Source organism: Callorhinus ursinus, unplaced genomic scaffold (genome assembly GCF_003265705.2).
Source record: "Callorhinus ursinus isolate GAN/ISIS: 27379988/994484 unplaced genomic scaffold, GSC_fseal_2.0 scaffold34, whole genome shotgun sequence".
Taxonomy (NCBI): domain Eukaryota; kingdom Metazoa; phylum Chordata; class Mammalia; order Carnivora; family Otariidae; genus Callorhinus; species Callorhinus ursinus.
This window is the reverse complement of record NW_027397096.1, coordinates 2,581,450-2,595,970: the sequence shown is the minus strand read 5'-3', so window position 1 is coordinate 2,595,970 and position 14,521 is coordinate 2,581,450. Positions and strand designations below refer to the sequence as shown.

At 36.9% G+C, this 14,521-nt stretch overlaps 1 protein-coding gene across 1 annotated transcript in view; it reads left to right on the top strand.

Moving 5' to 3' along the window:
• The window catches only part of CPD (carboxypeptidase D), a 66,353-nt gene that overhangs the window by 21,566 nt on the left and 30,266 nt on the right, over positions 1-14,521 (top strand). Inside the window, exons 3-7 of the mRNA XM_025851139.2 lie at positions 1,539-1,681; positions 2,258-2,427; positions 3,269-3,618; positions 4,293-4,484; positions 5,981-6,148. Of these exons, the coding sequence (XP_025706924.1) occupies positions 1,539-1,681; positions 2,258-2,427; positions 3,269-3,618; positions 4,293-4,484; positions 5,981-6,148 (1,023 nt within the window). The remainder of the gene's footprint in view (positions 1-1,538; positions 1,682-2,257; positions 2,428-3,268; positions 3,619-4,292; positions 4,485-5,980; positions 6,149-14,521) is intronic.

Genomic DNA, 14,521 nt, shown 5'->3' with positions numbered 1-14,521 from the left:
CAGGAACTCTCTTTCATTGGTGATAGGGGAATGCAAAATGCTACAACCACTTTGGAAAACAGTTTGGTGGTTTCTTAAAAAACCGAACATACTCTTACTATGTGATCCAGCAACTATGCTCCTTGGTATTTACCCAAAGGAGTTGAAAACTTATGTCCACACAGAAATCTGTAGACAGATGTTTATAGTGGCTTAATTCATAATTGTCAAAACTTGGAAGCAACCAGCACATCCTACAGTAGGTAAACAGGTAAAATAAATGGTGGTACATCCAGACAATGGCATATCATTCAGCACTAAAAAGAAAACTATCAAGTCATAAGACATGGAGGAACTTTAAATACCTATTACTAAATGAAAGAAACCAATCTGAAAAGGCTATATACTGTGATTCCAACTATATGACATTCTGGAAAAGGCCAAGCCATAAGGAAATAGTAAAAAGATTAGTGGTTGCCAAAGGTTAGGGAGGGGGAGGGGTTAACAGGTGGGGCACAATGGACTTTAAGGGCAGTGAAACTACTCTATATGATACTGTAATGGTAGAAACATGGCACTATACATTTGTCAAAACCCATAGGATATACAATACCAAGAGTGAACCCTAATGTAATTTGTGGACTTTGGATGGTAAGAACATGTCAATAACGTAGGTTCATCAGTTATAACAAATGTACCACTCTGATGCAGATGTTGATAATGAGGGAGCCCATGCTTGTATGAACCTTCTCAATTTTGCTATGAACCTAAAATTGCCTTAAAAAATAAAGTCTATTAAAAAAAAATCAAGTGCCAGGAATGATAAGGTAATAAGCTTTCTACAGAATGAGTAAGTGGGCTTATATGGGTGTAGAAGTGGTGAAGGTAGTCGGCTGTGGATGCTTACTCCCCTTTTTACTTCCCTCTTCCACTGAACACATTTTGAAAGGGTTTGTGGTGTCTCACCTTCTCCCCTCCCCCATTTGTGTACCTGCACCACCCTATGTTTGGCCTTTCTTTTTTCTCTTGCCACCTTCTTGAAAAGGGAAATACAGTTAGAATAGTAGGCACTTAATAATGCTTTGGCATGAACATCCTTCACAACTTTAAGATCATGTGTACCTTTCATGCTCATGCTGTCAAAAATCTTAACCTCTCTCTCTGTATCCTACTTCTCACATTTATAAAATGGGTGAAATAATACCTACCTTATACACTTGTTGTAAAGATTAAATGTTAATACTCTTAAAGCTCGTAGGACAGGTCTGGCATATGGCAAACACCCAAATGTAGAGCTGTTATCATTATTACTGTTGTTATTAACTGATGTATTTGTGCTCTTCATAACTGTTCATCCTATCAGTCAAATACATTTCCTTTATGTATATTCCTTTTCAGTGTATATTCCTTTAACCTTCCTTCTTAGTCTGCTCTGTAATCCAAGAGCCTTCCCCAATTTCAAACAATGTTATGAAAAGAAAATTTATAGATGCAGAGATGGCTGATTTCATTTTTTTGGTCTTTCTGAGAGTCAACTTATTTTTTCCTTTATGTTACAGGTGGTATGCAAGATTACAATTATGTATGGGCCAACTGTTTTGAGATCACATTAGAACTATCTTGTTGCAAGTACCCACCTGCTTCGCAGCTTCGACAAGAATGGGAGAACAATCGTGAGTCTTTGATCACATTGATTGAAAAGGTAAAAGTAGCTGACTGGAAGGTTGGGGAATAGAAATAGCAGATGATATAAGGGAGAAATTCAGTTGCATTGGAATAACAATCCTTAACAGTTCTCTTCCTCTGGAGGGCTTTCTCTGATTGTCTTAGAACACGTTATAGACTGAAATAATTAGCCAAACTTGTACTGTCAGGTTCTTACAATGTCATGTGATCATATTTGCTAGAGAGCCTTTGACCACTATATGAACCATGGACGTCAGTTTAATTTAAATATCAGACAGGGTAATATATGATTGAATATACCAGAAATTATTACTTAATGAGAAATTATTACTTGTTGAGAAAATTAGAAGTCTGGTTTGGAGGAGAGGGAATTTCAAAAGCATATTACTAGTCTACATGTCAGACACATATGACTTAAGTTTAAGGGTCAGTATTTTTTGTCTATATTTTCACTTGGAGGCATAGGAAAATAGAGAAGCAACCTTTTTTTTTTTTTTTTTTTTTAGAAATTCTAGCATCAATGCAGAGAGGTTATGCTCTCTTGCATTCCAAATTGTCTTTGAGCAGTCTACTTTGATTCATGTTTTTTTAGGTTCACATTGGAGTTAAAGGATTTGTTAAAGATTCAGTAACGGGATCTGGTTTAGAGAACGCAACCATCTCAGTGGCTGGTATTAATCATAATATCATGACAGGCAGATTTGGTGATTTCCACAGATTACTTGTTCCTGGAACTTACAACATTACAGCTGTTTCAACTGGGTAAGAATTTAGAATCTAAAAATATCAAGCCTCTATTTGTAGCTAAGACAGAAATATAGTCTAGGAAATGTTATTTACTGTATCTGGTTTTATTTTTCCTTGTTTTCTGATTTTTCCCTTTTATAGTGAAAAAACAGTATTGTGGAGTCTTTTGTGACATAGTTTAACAGTAGAACTGGATATGAAGCATAATTGTAAAATTGTGAGGAAGGACAGTTTTAAAAGCTTAAAAAGATGGTCAGCTGTGTAAAGCATTGCCTCAAAGCTAATTGAGTACAGAGTAGAAGAAACTTGGAGCTCTGGGAAAGACATTTTAAAAAGTTGTCTTAACATCAGCTTTCTAATATATGAAATGAGTGGTTTCTCACTTCCCCTGGACTCCCTTCTGGAAGCTCAGTTTGCTAAGGATTTAATTGAAAGTGTTTCATTTAATTTTGAACTTTCCTATTTACAAAAGTAGTTGGAATGTAAGTTTGAAAAGGCACAGCAAAGAATTGGATGGTTTATCCCTTCTTTGAGTATTGTAGCAATGGTTACAGTGGGTTAATGACCTCCATCTTTCATATTATTCTTTCCTTTGCATGTAATTTTTGGTAAGCATTCTAATGTGTGGAACTGAGACGAGGGTGAGAGAAATAGTTCTTTAAAGACTTAATCTGGGATTCTCTGAGATCATATCGTAAAAGTCTTGAATTTACCCATTTATCTTTATTTAGTTTGAGTTTTCATAGACCACTAAGTGTAAGAGTATGAAAAGGCTATTCTGCTTTTATAATGTTAAAGCATTGTGTGTTTGAATCTAACTCCAAGCCACCTACTTTTTCAAAAAAATTTTTTTCAGGTATATGCCACTGACAATTAATAATATAATAGTGAAAGAAGGACCAGCCACAAAGGTGAATTTTTCCCTTCGGCCAACAGTGGTTTCCGTAATCCCTGACACAACTGAGGTGGTAGCAACTGTTAGCACAGTTGCTCTGCTTAATAATCTTCCTGGAACACAATCCTTCCACCAGCCAATTCAGCCAAAGGACTTTCACCACCACCATTTCCCTGATATGGAAATCTTCCTGAGAAGGTTTGCCAATGAATATCCTAACATCACCCGGCTTTATTCATTAGGAAAATCAGTAGAGTCAAGAGAACTTTATGTAATGGAGATATCTGATAATCCAGGTGTCCATGAACCAGGTAATTAGCATGGTTTTATACAGAATTTCAGTAGTGCCTTTCAGAGCTATCTACCATATTTCTGTGTTTCATCTAGAAAGGTCACCTTAAGTATGTATAACTGGAACAAAGAAAATGTAACCAGGGGCGCCTGGGTGGCTCAGTCAGTTAAGCTTCGGCTCAGGTCATGATCCCAGGGTCCTGGGATCGAGCCCTGCATCAGGTTCCCTGCTTGGTGGGATGCCTGCTTCTCCCTCTCCCACTCCCCCTGCTTGTGTTCCTGCTCTCGCTATCTCTCTCTCTGTCAAATAAATAAATAAAATCGTAAAAAAAAAAAAGAAAATGTAACCAATCTTTTGCGAGAAAAAAAGAAAATCCATTTAATAATCCATATTAGGCACAGTATTTAATATACTGCATAGATTAGATTTTTTCTGCTAATAGTATTTTTATTTTCATATTATATGGCATGTGCATACGTGTGTGTGTGTGTGTGTGTGTGTATGCTTTGAGCCTGCTCAGACGTATATATTGTAAGGAAGCTGCTTTATAAGATACTTTTTCCTGCTTCTTTTGCCAAAATATATCTTTTCTTAAATTTTTGGTTCAGGGTCTTATATATGTTGGGGAAAAAATAGAGTCCATGCTAAAATAAAAAGGAAAAAAACTCTTCCATGTAATTATTTTGTTTTCAGGTGAACCAGAATTTAAGTACATTGGAAATATGCATGGAAATGAAGTGGTTGGACGAGAACTGCTATTGAACCTCATTGAATACCTTTGTAAGAACTTTGGAACAGACCCTGAAGTGACAGATTTAGTTCGCAGCACTAGAATTCACCTTATGCCATCCATGAATCCTGATGGGTATGAAAAGGCCCAGGAAGGTAAAGAATAGTTGTCTATTAATGCTTAACCTTTTTGATTATCATATAGCGTGATTATTTGGGAGTAGAAGAGAATTTGAACTGGTTGTTTCCTTGGAATTTATTATTTTGTTCTTATATAATTGTTCTGGCTTTTGTATTCTTATAAGATAGGCTAGTTCATTCAATAGTTATGATATCAAGTTTGTATTTAATGGAGTTCTCCACTTTGGTAATGGCTCTTATTTCCTAAAAAAATAATATAAGGTTTTAATAAATTTTTCCATTTCAACAATAATTTTAAAGAACTTAATTATTTGATTAATAATAAAAAATACATTTGTGTAATTATTTTTTTAATTACTGTTATATAGTAATTTTGTTAAATTATTGTATTGGGAACACTATCTCATAGGTGAAAACTCAAACCAAATTTCTTTTGAAGCCAGTGACTCTAAATTGACTCCCAGTTGTGCTCCCCATGCATGCATATTATAAACCTGCTGAGTTATTGAGAACCATTCCTCTGCCTCCTCTGGGCCAGCCCATCTCTCCTGGGGCAATATAGTCAGAGCAGGGTCTGGGGCAACTTGCTTACAGGGGCTTCTTTATGCGGAACGCTAGGAATGTGAGAATCTGTTTTTTCCCAAACTGTGGTTCCTTCCAGGCAATCATACCAGTGAGTAGAGTAGGTACCACCATATGAATATGCAACCACATGACTCTCACTGACTAAACACTGAGAGAATCATCTAATGAATGACCAGGTTAATCCATTTTTTATTACTCAGTTTACTTTGCTAAGGACCTTATTCTTTGTCAGCCTCACAAATCCCTCCACCTTCCTCTTTTGAGACCTTTCTGAGAGAGAAAACTATTTACTACTAGTGAACCCTCCAGTAGGTTTTTCTCATTCACTTGCAAATTTTTCTCATCACTATGATTATAATAGGTTTCCCACTCCTTATTAAAAAGGAGTAAATTTAAATTCAACCCTTTCTTCATCAGGTTAAACTTCCAACTATGTTCTTGACTGACTACCTTTTTGTGATCACTTTAATGTAAGCATATCACAATTTTCTTCTTTTCATTTGGTCTATTTCTTTACGATGTTTTAGTGATGTGTATATCAATACAATAGAACCTCCCTCTGATTAGTCATGTCCACTCAACATTGTGATCATGTCATTGTGTATGGATTATTGACAATTGAGCAATGCTTTCTTTTGAGCCAAAACTCTAATATAATTTATGTAGTTGGAATTTTTCCCCTCAAAGTATGAACAGAGGGCAGAAATGAAAGGATAATGGTTTTATCTTTCTGTTCAAAAGATCTGGAAGAGATATACTTTTTTAATGTACAATACCAGAAAATGTGTGTTTTAATCATAATGTGATTAATCATAGTGAAGCCTGATGTGTTCACATTTACCTTTGAGTTAAGATAGCTGAAGTAGTATGTGTTGGATTAAAATGTAAATGAAACATGGCTAAAATTTAAATACTTTATCATACAGGAGATTCAGTAAGTGTAATTGGCAGAAACAACAGCAACAACTTTGACCTGAACCGAAATTTCCCGGACCAGTTCTTTCAGATCACAGATCCTACCCAACCAGAAACTATTGCTGTAATGAGCTGGATGAAGTCCTATCCCTTTGTACTGTCAGCAAACCTGCATGGAGGTAATAGCAACTTGATATTCCAGTAATTATTTCTTGTTGAGAGCATTTGAAAATCCTCATGGAATGTTATCTTTTTATAGTCTTAGGCTATCTTAAAACGGGTATCCTATTTTCGCTTTTACAGCAGACAATTATAAAGATCTTTTCTCATTGCTTTTTAAGCCAATTTCCTGGCTATTTTCCCCCCTTCCTCTCCCACTCCTCCCCTCCTTTACCCCCTCCCCACTTTCTTCTCCCTCCCTCCCTCCTCCCTATCTCTCTTTTCCCTTGTCTCTCTCTCCCTCCTCTCCCACCCCCCCACTTAGTTCTTCAAGCGTTTTATATTTATCCTTCACATGTGTTTTATATTTATCCCTCTCACTGGGAATTTGGTAACATACTCTTTGTCATTCAGGAAAATTAAACTCTAACAAACTGGAAATCTTTAGTCCTATTCTTCCCTAAGATTTAATACTCTTTTATGTAGGTTTATAAGACATTCTCTTATTTTTTTCCTTACTATGAATTTAACTGCAGCACAATGGCCTCATTCTCTTGTGGTGTTTGGGCTTTTACACCTTCATATAATTCAGCAGGAATTGATCAGTTGAATAGGATGAGAGGTCAAGATTAAAAATTATCACAATGTCCAACTAGGGCTATATGAGTAAGAGTGAAGTGTAAATACCAAAGAGAACTGAAAAGATATGTCTACATGTAAACTTGTACATGAATATTTGTAGTAGCATTATTCATAATAACCTAAAAGTATAAACAACCCAAATATCCATCAACTGATGATTGGATAAATAAAATGTAGCATACTCATACAATTGACTATTATTCGACCGTGAAAAGCAATGAAGTCCTGATGCATTTTACAACATAAATGAACCTTGAAAATATGCTAAGTGGTAGAAGCTAGTCACCAAAAACTATATATGATTACATTTTATGAAATGTTCAGAATAGGTAAATGCATAGAGATAGATAATAGATTTGTGGTTGCCTCAGGCTATGGTGAATAGTGGTGGGAGGAAATGGGAGTGACTGCTAATGAGTATAGGGTTTTCTTTTGGCATGATGAAATAATCTATAATTAGATAGTAATGATGGTTGTACAACCCTGTGAATGTACTAAACAACGTTGAATTATATACTTTAAATGGATGGGTGTATGTTACGTGAATTACAGTTGACCCCTGAACAACATGAAGGTTAAGAGGGCTAGCCCCTGTGCAGTTGAAAATCCATGTATAACTTTTGACTCCCCCAAACTTAACTACTGAGAGCCCACTGTTGGCCAGAAGCCTTACCGATAACAGTTGATTAACACATAGTATTTGTATGTTGTATATATTATATACTGTATTCTTAGAATAAAGCAAGCTTGAAAAAAGAAAATTTTATGTTACTAAGAAAATCATTTATGGAAATAAGTTTCTACATTTCTACAAAATCATTAAGAAATACATTTATAGTACTGTAGTGATAAAAATCTGCATGTAAGTGGATCCATGCAATTCAAGCCCCTGTTGTTCAGGGGTCAACTGTTCATCTCAGTAAAGCTGTCTTTTAAAAGAAAGAGCACAAGGTATTAGCACCAGGGGTAAGGGAAGTAATTTAGTGTCAACATATGTTGGAATACCTAATAAAGTATCACAGTTGAGATTTGATGGCATTTAGATTAACCTGCCGTTTATTTTATTTTGTTTTATTTATTTTTTATTTATTCTTTTTACCTGCCACTTTAGAATGACAGTACACATGATATTTATAATACTAGTTACATTCCAGTGAAAATAATTTACAGATTTACACATGTGGTATCAAGACCTTGGCGTGGTGGGGGATACATCTTAGTCATGTGGACTTGTTTCTTTCCAGGACATATTTTGCTGTAAACTTCCCTCTTAGAACCACTTTTGCTGCATCCCAAAGGTTTTGAACCATTGTGTTTTCATTTTCATTTGTTTCCGTGCACTTTTTTATTTCTTTGTTTATTTTCTGACTGACCTATCCATTGTTTAGTAACATGCTATTTAACCTCCATGTATTTGTGGTCTTTCCAGATTTTTTCTTGTGGTTAACTTCTAGTTTTATAGCATTGTGGTCAGAAAAGATGCATGGTATGACTTCGATCTTTTTAAATTTGTTGAGGCTTGCTTTGTGGCCCAATATGTGATCTATTCTGGGGAGTGTAAATGTGTACTTGGAAAGAATGTGTATTCTGCTGTTTTAGGATGAATATATCTGTTAAATCCATCTGGTCCAGTGTGTCATTCAAAGCCATTGTTTCCTTGTTGATTTTCTGTTTAGATGATCTGTTCATTGACATAAGTGGGGTGTTAAAGTCCCCCAATTATTGTATTATTATCAATTATTTCCTTTATGTTTATTATTAACTGTTTTATGTATTTGAGTGCCCCCATATTGGGTACATAAAATTTTTTTAAAGATTTTATTTATTTGTCAGAGAGAGAGCATGCACAAGCAGGGGGAGCAGCAAGCGGAGGGAGAGGGAGAAGCAGGCTCCCTGCTGAGCAAGGAGCCCAACATGGGACTCAATCCCAGGACCCTGAGATCCTGACCTGAGCCAAAGGCAGATGTTTAACGGACTGAGCTACCCAGGCATCCCTGGGTGCATAAATATTTACAATTGTTATATCTTCTTGTTGGATCATCCTTTTATTACTGTATAGTGTCCTTCCTTGTCTCTTGTTACAGTCTTTGTTTTAAAGTCTATTTTGTCTGATACAAGTATGCTACTCTTTTGACTTCCATTTGCATGATAGATGTTTCTCCATTTCCCTCACTTTCAGTCTGCAGCTGTCTTTAGGTCTAAAATGAGTCTCTTGTAGGCAGCATATAGATGGATCTTGTTTTTTATCCATTCTGTCACTCTGTGTGTTTTGATTGGAGCGTTTAGTCCATTTATATTCAGAGTAATTATTGATAGGTATGTATTTATTGCCATTTGATTACTTGTTTTATCGTTGTTTCTGAAGATTTTCTCTTATCCTTTCTTGTCTCTCTCCCTATGGTTTGCTGGTTTTCTTTAGTGATATATTCGGATTTCTTTCTCTTTATTCTTTGCAAATTTATTAGTGGTTTTTGATTTGTGGTTACCATTAGATTTGTATATAACATCTTCTGCATATAGCAGTCTATATGAAGTTGATGGTTGTTTAAATTTGAACCCATTCTTTACTCCTCTCCTCCCTATGTTTTAGGTATATGGTGTCATATTTTACATCCTTTTATTTCATTAGTTCCTTGAGTGATTTTTTTTTTACAGGAATATTCATTTTTACTGCTTTTGTGTTAACTGCCTTCATACTGTCACTTTTAATCTCTCCTTTTTACTCAAAGAGTCCCCTTTCATATTTCTTGTAGGGTTGCTTTACTGGTCGTGAACTCCATTAGTTTTTTTGTTCGTGCGGGAAACTTTATCTCTCCTTCCATTCTGAATGATAGCCTTGCGGGATAGCGTATTCTTGGTCCCATTTAGCACTTTGAGTATATCATGCCACTCCTCTCTGACTTGGAAGGTTTCTGCTGAAAAATCTGCTGATAGCTTTATGGGGTTTCCTTTTTATGTAACTGTCTTTCATCTTGCTGCTTTTAGTATTTTTTCTTTATCAGTATATTTTGCCATTTTAATTACAATATGTCTTGGTGTGGATCTACTTTTGTTGATTTTGTTGGGGGATCTCTGTGCCTCCTGGATCTGCATATTTGTTTCCTTCCCCAAATTAGGGCAGTTTTTAGCTATTATTTCTTCAAATAAATTCTCTGCCCCCCTTTCTCACTTTTCTTCCTCTGGGACTCCTATAATATAAATATTATTATGTTTGATGGAGTCACTGAGTTCCCTAAGTCTAGATTCACTTTGCATAATTCTTTTCTTTTGTTCAGACTTATTACTTTCCATTACTCTGTCTTCTAGGTCTGTTCATTCCATCAAACATTTCATTTATTGACCCCTTTAACTCTGCTGTTATTCCTTCTGTGTTAATGGTCCCATTGATGTCCTCCACTCTTTTCTCAAGTCCAGTGAGTATCCTTATGATCATTGCTTTAAATTCTCTATTAGGCATGTTATTTTTATCTGTTTTGCTTAGATCTCCAGCCATGGCCTTGTCCTGTTCTTTCATTTGGGACAAATTTCTCTGTCTTCTCATTTTGTCTAAGTTTCTGTGCCTGTTTCTCTGTGTTAGGGAAGTCAGCTATATCTCCTATCTTGAGGATAATGGCCTTATGAAGAGGTCCTGTATTGCCCTGCTCTGTGTAGTGTCCCCTCTTCCCCTAGAAGCCTGGTGCTTCTAGGAGTGTCTTCAGTGTGTTCTGTGTGTGCTCTGCTGTTTTGTGCTGACTACTTTATCCTTCAGGCCAGCTGCCTGCAGAGGCTCTCTTTGCCTATTTTGGGCAGTGTTTGGTCCCTGGCCTGAATGTGGTGAGTTTTAACTAAATATGCTCTGGTTTGCTTGTGAAATGAGACCTGTTGCCACCACCACTGGAACTGAAGCCCTACAGAACTCCCATTTCAGGAGACGCACTGTGGGCAGGGGTTGGGCCAGTCTTCTGGGGGAGGGGGCCCACCAGGTTGGGACTCAAGCAAGCGAGACTGGGAAGGGTGGTTCTTCCAGAGTATGGAGGTGGGAAGTTGGGGGTATGGGGTATAGGGCTTGGTGTAAACAAGTTAGGTATTGCATGTCTGCACTGCACTTGTTCCCACAGGTGGCCCTGTGCTTATGCTGAAGGATGGGGGAGGGAGATAGCTCTGGCCAGTTTCCTTGTTCCTGAAGGAGTATTTCCATGAATGCTGCCTCTCTGGGACACACAGTCTGAGATGAGCAAGTAACCTCCCCACTGTGTGCCCCGGGTGCTCTTCAGATTGCTGCTTCCATGCTGTATGTCCATGGGCTGTTTCTCCTGCCTTCTCTTCAAGAGCAGCCCCAATGTCCTCTAAGCTCTCTCAGAGCCAAGCATGCTGACCTTTAAAACTACAGGCTTTTTTTTTTTTTTAAGATTTTATTTATTTATTTGACAGAGAGAGGAGATAACGAGAGCAGGAACACAAGCAGGGGGAGTGGGAGAGGGAGAAGCAGGCTTCCTGCCAAGCAGGGAGCCAGATGTGGGGCTTGATCCCAGGACCCTGGGATCATGACCTCAGCTGAAGGCAGACGCCCAATGACTGAGCCACCCAGGAGCCCCTAAACCTGCAGGCTTTAAGCCTCACTGGTTGCAAGGACTCGTGGAAGTCGGGCCTTTTTGCTTTCCAAACCAGTTGCTATGGGGATTCGCTTTCCCCTGTGCATCCCTCTGTCTCTCACCCTTCTCTGCAACCATGGTTCTCTTTCCACCCCAGCGGCCATGATCCATTTCTCTCCTAAACCGTGTCTCCACACTTCCTACCTTCTTCCATGTGGCCTCTTCTCTATGTTTAGTGGCCTTTTCTCTATGTTTAGTTGTGGAATTTGTTCTGCCAGTCTTCAGGTCGATTTCTGGGGTATTTAGGATGATTTGATAGTTATCTAGCTGTCTTCATGGGATGAGGTGAGCCTCGGGTCCTCCTATTCTACCACCATCTACCTCTCCCTCTCCATGACATATTTTGTTTTCTCGTCATAAAATCTTTAAATGGATTTTGAAATCTTAGCAAAGAAATTTAAAAGAGGATTTCTTTGGTGTCAACAATTTAGAAGGATTTTGAAAGACTATAGAGAAAAGTAAAATTCCTCCTTGTAAATTTTGATACTAATTTTTTTATTGAGGTGAAATTCATATAACAAATTTAATCATGTTAAAGTGAACAATTCGGTGACATTTAGTACATTCATGATGTTGTGCAACCAACATCTCTATTTAGCTCCAAAACATTTTCATCTCCCCAAAAGGAAATTTCTTACCCACTAAACAGTTGCTCCCTATTTTCCCCTCCCCTCAAGCCCTGGTAACAACCAGTCTGTGTTCTGTCTCTGTGGACTTGCCTGTTTTGGATATTTCATAGAAATGGAATCATGCAATATGTGATCTTTTGTGTCTGTCTTCTTTCGCTTAGCATAATGTTTTCAAGTTCTTTCATATTCTAGCATTTATCAATACTTCTTTCCTTTATATGGCCAAATAATATTTCATTGTATGTATATACCACAATTTATTTATCCATTTTTCCATTGAGGGACATTTGGGTTGTTTCCACTTGTTCACTATTATGAATAATATTGCTCTGAACAATGGTATACAATATCTGAGTCTGTGCTTTCAATTCTTTTGGGTAATTCCATGTTTAGTGCTTTCTAAAAAAATTTAATTCCAGTGTAGTTAACATACAGTGTTATATTAGTTTCAGATGTACAATATAGTGATTCAACAGTTCTGTATGTTACTCAGTGCTCATCATGATAAATGCACTCTTAATCCCCTTTACCTATTTCCCCCTTCCCCCCACCCACCACCCCTCTGGTAATCTTTAGTTTATTCTCTATAGTTAAGAGCCTGTTTTCTGTCTGTCTCTTTTTTTCTTTGTTCATTTGTTTTGTTTTTTCATTTCCACATATGAGTGAAATCATGTCATTTGTCTTTCTGTGACTGACTTATTTCATTTAGCCATATTTAGTTTTTGATGGAAATACCACCGTATGATAATTGCATGTTTAGCTTTTTAAGGAACTGCCAAACTGGTTTCCACAGTTGCCATACCATTTTACATCCCCAGCAATGTATGAAGGTGCCAGTTTTTCTTTTTCTTTTAATTTAATTTTATTAATGTTATGTTAATCACCATACAGTACATCATTAGTTTTTGATGTAGTGTTCCATGATTCATTGTTTGCATATAACACCCAGTGCTCCATCCAGTACGTGCCCTCTTTAATACCCATCACCAGGCTAATCCATCCCCCCACCCTCCTCCCCTCTAGAACCCTCAGTTTGTTTCTCAGAGTCCATAGTCTTTCATGGTTCGTTTTCCCCTCCGATTTCCCCCCCTTCATTTTTCCCTTCCTGCTATCTTCTTCTTTTTCTTTTTTTTTTTTTTTAGCATATGATGTATTATTTGTCTCAGAGGTACAGGTCTGTGATTCAACAGTCTTACACAATTCACAGCGCTCACCATAGGAGAGATTTTATTTATTTATTTGTTTGTTTGTTTGTTTATTTATTTATTTGTCAGAGAGAGAGAGAGCACAAGCTGGGGGAACAGTAGGCTCCCCACCAAGCAAAGAGCCCAATGAGGGACTAGATCCCAGGACCCCTGGTTCCAGTTTTTCTACATCCTCATCAGCACTTGTTAGTTTCTGTTTTTATATTATAGTCATTTTAGTGGATGAAGAATAGAATTTCATTGTAGTTTTGATTTGCATTTCGCTGATGACTAATAATGAGCATCTTTTCTTGTACTTGGCCATTTGTGTTATCTGCTTGGGAGAAATATCCGTTCAAGTCTTTTGCCAATTAAAAATTTTTTTTTGTCTTTTCGTTGAGCTGTAAGAGTTCTTTATATAGTCTGGATTCTAGACCCTTACCAGATTGCTGATTTTGAAATATTTTCTCCTGTTCTCTGTTCTATAGGTTGTATTTTAACTGTTTTTTAATTTTAACTTTCTTAATAATGTCCTTGACACACAAAAGTTTTTCATTTTGACGAAGTCAGATTTATCTATTTTTTTCCTTTATTCCTGCTTTTTAGGTTGATACTAATTTTTTTAAAATAGACTGTTTCATAGAAATGTCTCTTTTATTTTTTTAAAGGTTTTATTTATTTGACAGAGAGAGGCACAGTGAGAGAGGGAACACAAGCAGGGGGAAAGGGAGAAGCAGGCTTCCTGCGGAGCAGGGAGCCCGATGTGGGGCTCGATCCCAGGACCCTGAGATCATGACCTGAGACAAAGGCAGATGCTTAATGACTGAGCCACCCAGGCGCCCCAGAAATGTCTCTTATGACCTTTTTTTTTTCTGTCCTTAGAAAATTAGCTGTTTGAAAAACAGTATTGAATAGAAGTTGATGTTCACTTTTTTCTGTTCGGATTTTTAGATATGGGTCATAGTTCTGGGGTAAAATTAAAGTTTTTTGAGACATTAAATTTGTCTAAGAAGAGGTATTGAAGTATACTTGTTCTTGTTAGAACTATTTTGGGGAATAGAATGAACATAGTTCTTCATACTTGCTTCTTAAAGAATGTTTTACTCTGTATAATGTTGGCTGGTATTTGTTACCACAGGATTACTTCATCTGAATTCAAATTGAATATGTTCTTTCACTTCCATTCCCATGAAGTGGAATGATAAAAAGGGCAAAGATGTGTAGCTTAGTAGTGGTAGGTAGGATACATGGACAGATGAACAAATGAAAACAATGTGACTAATAGGAAAATAAGGGATTTCATCTTG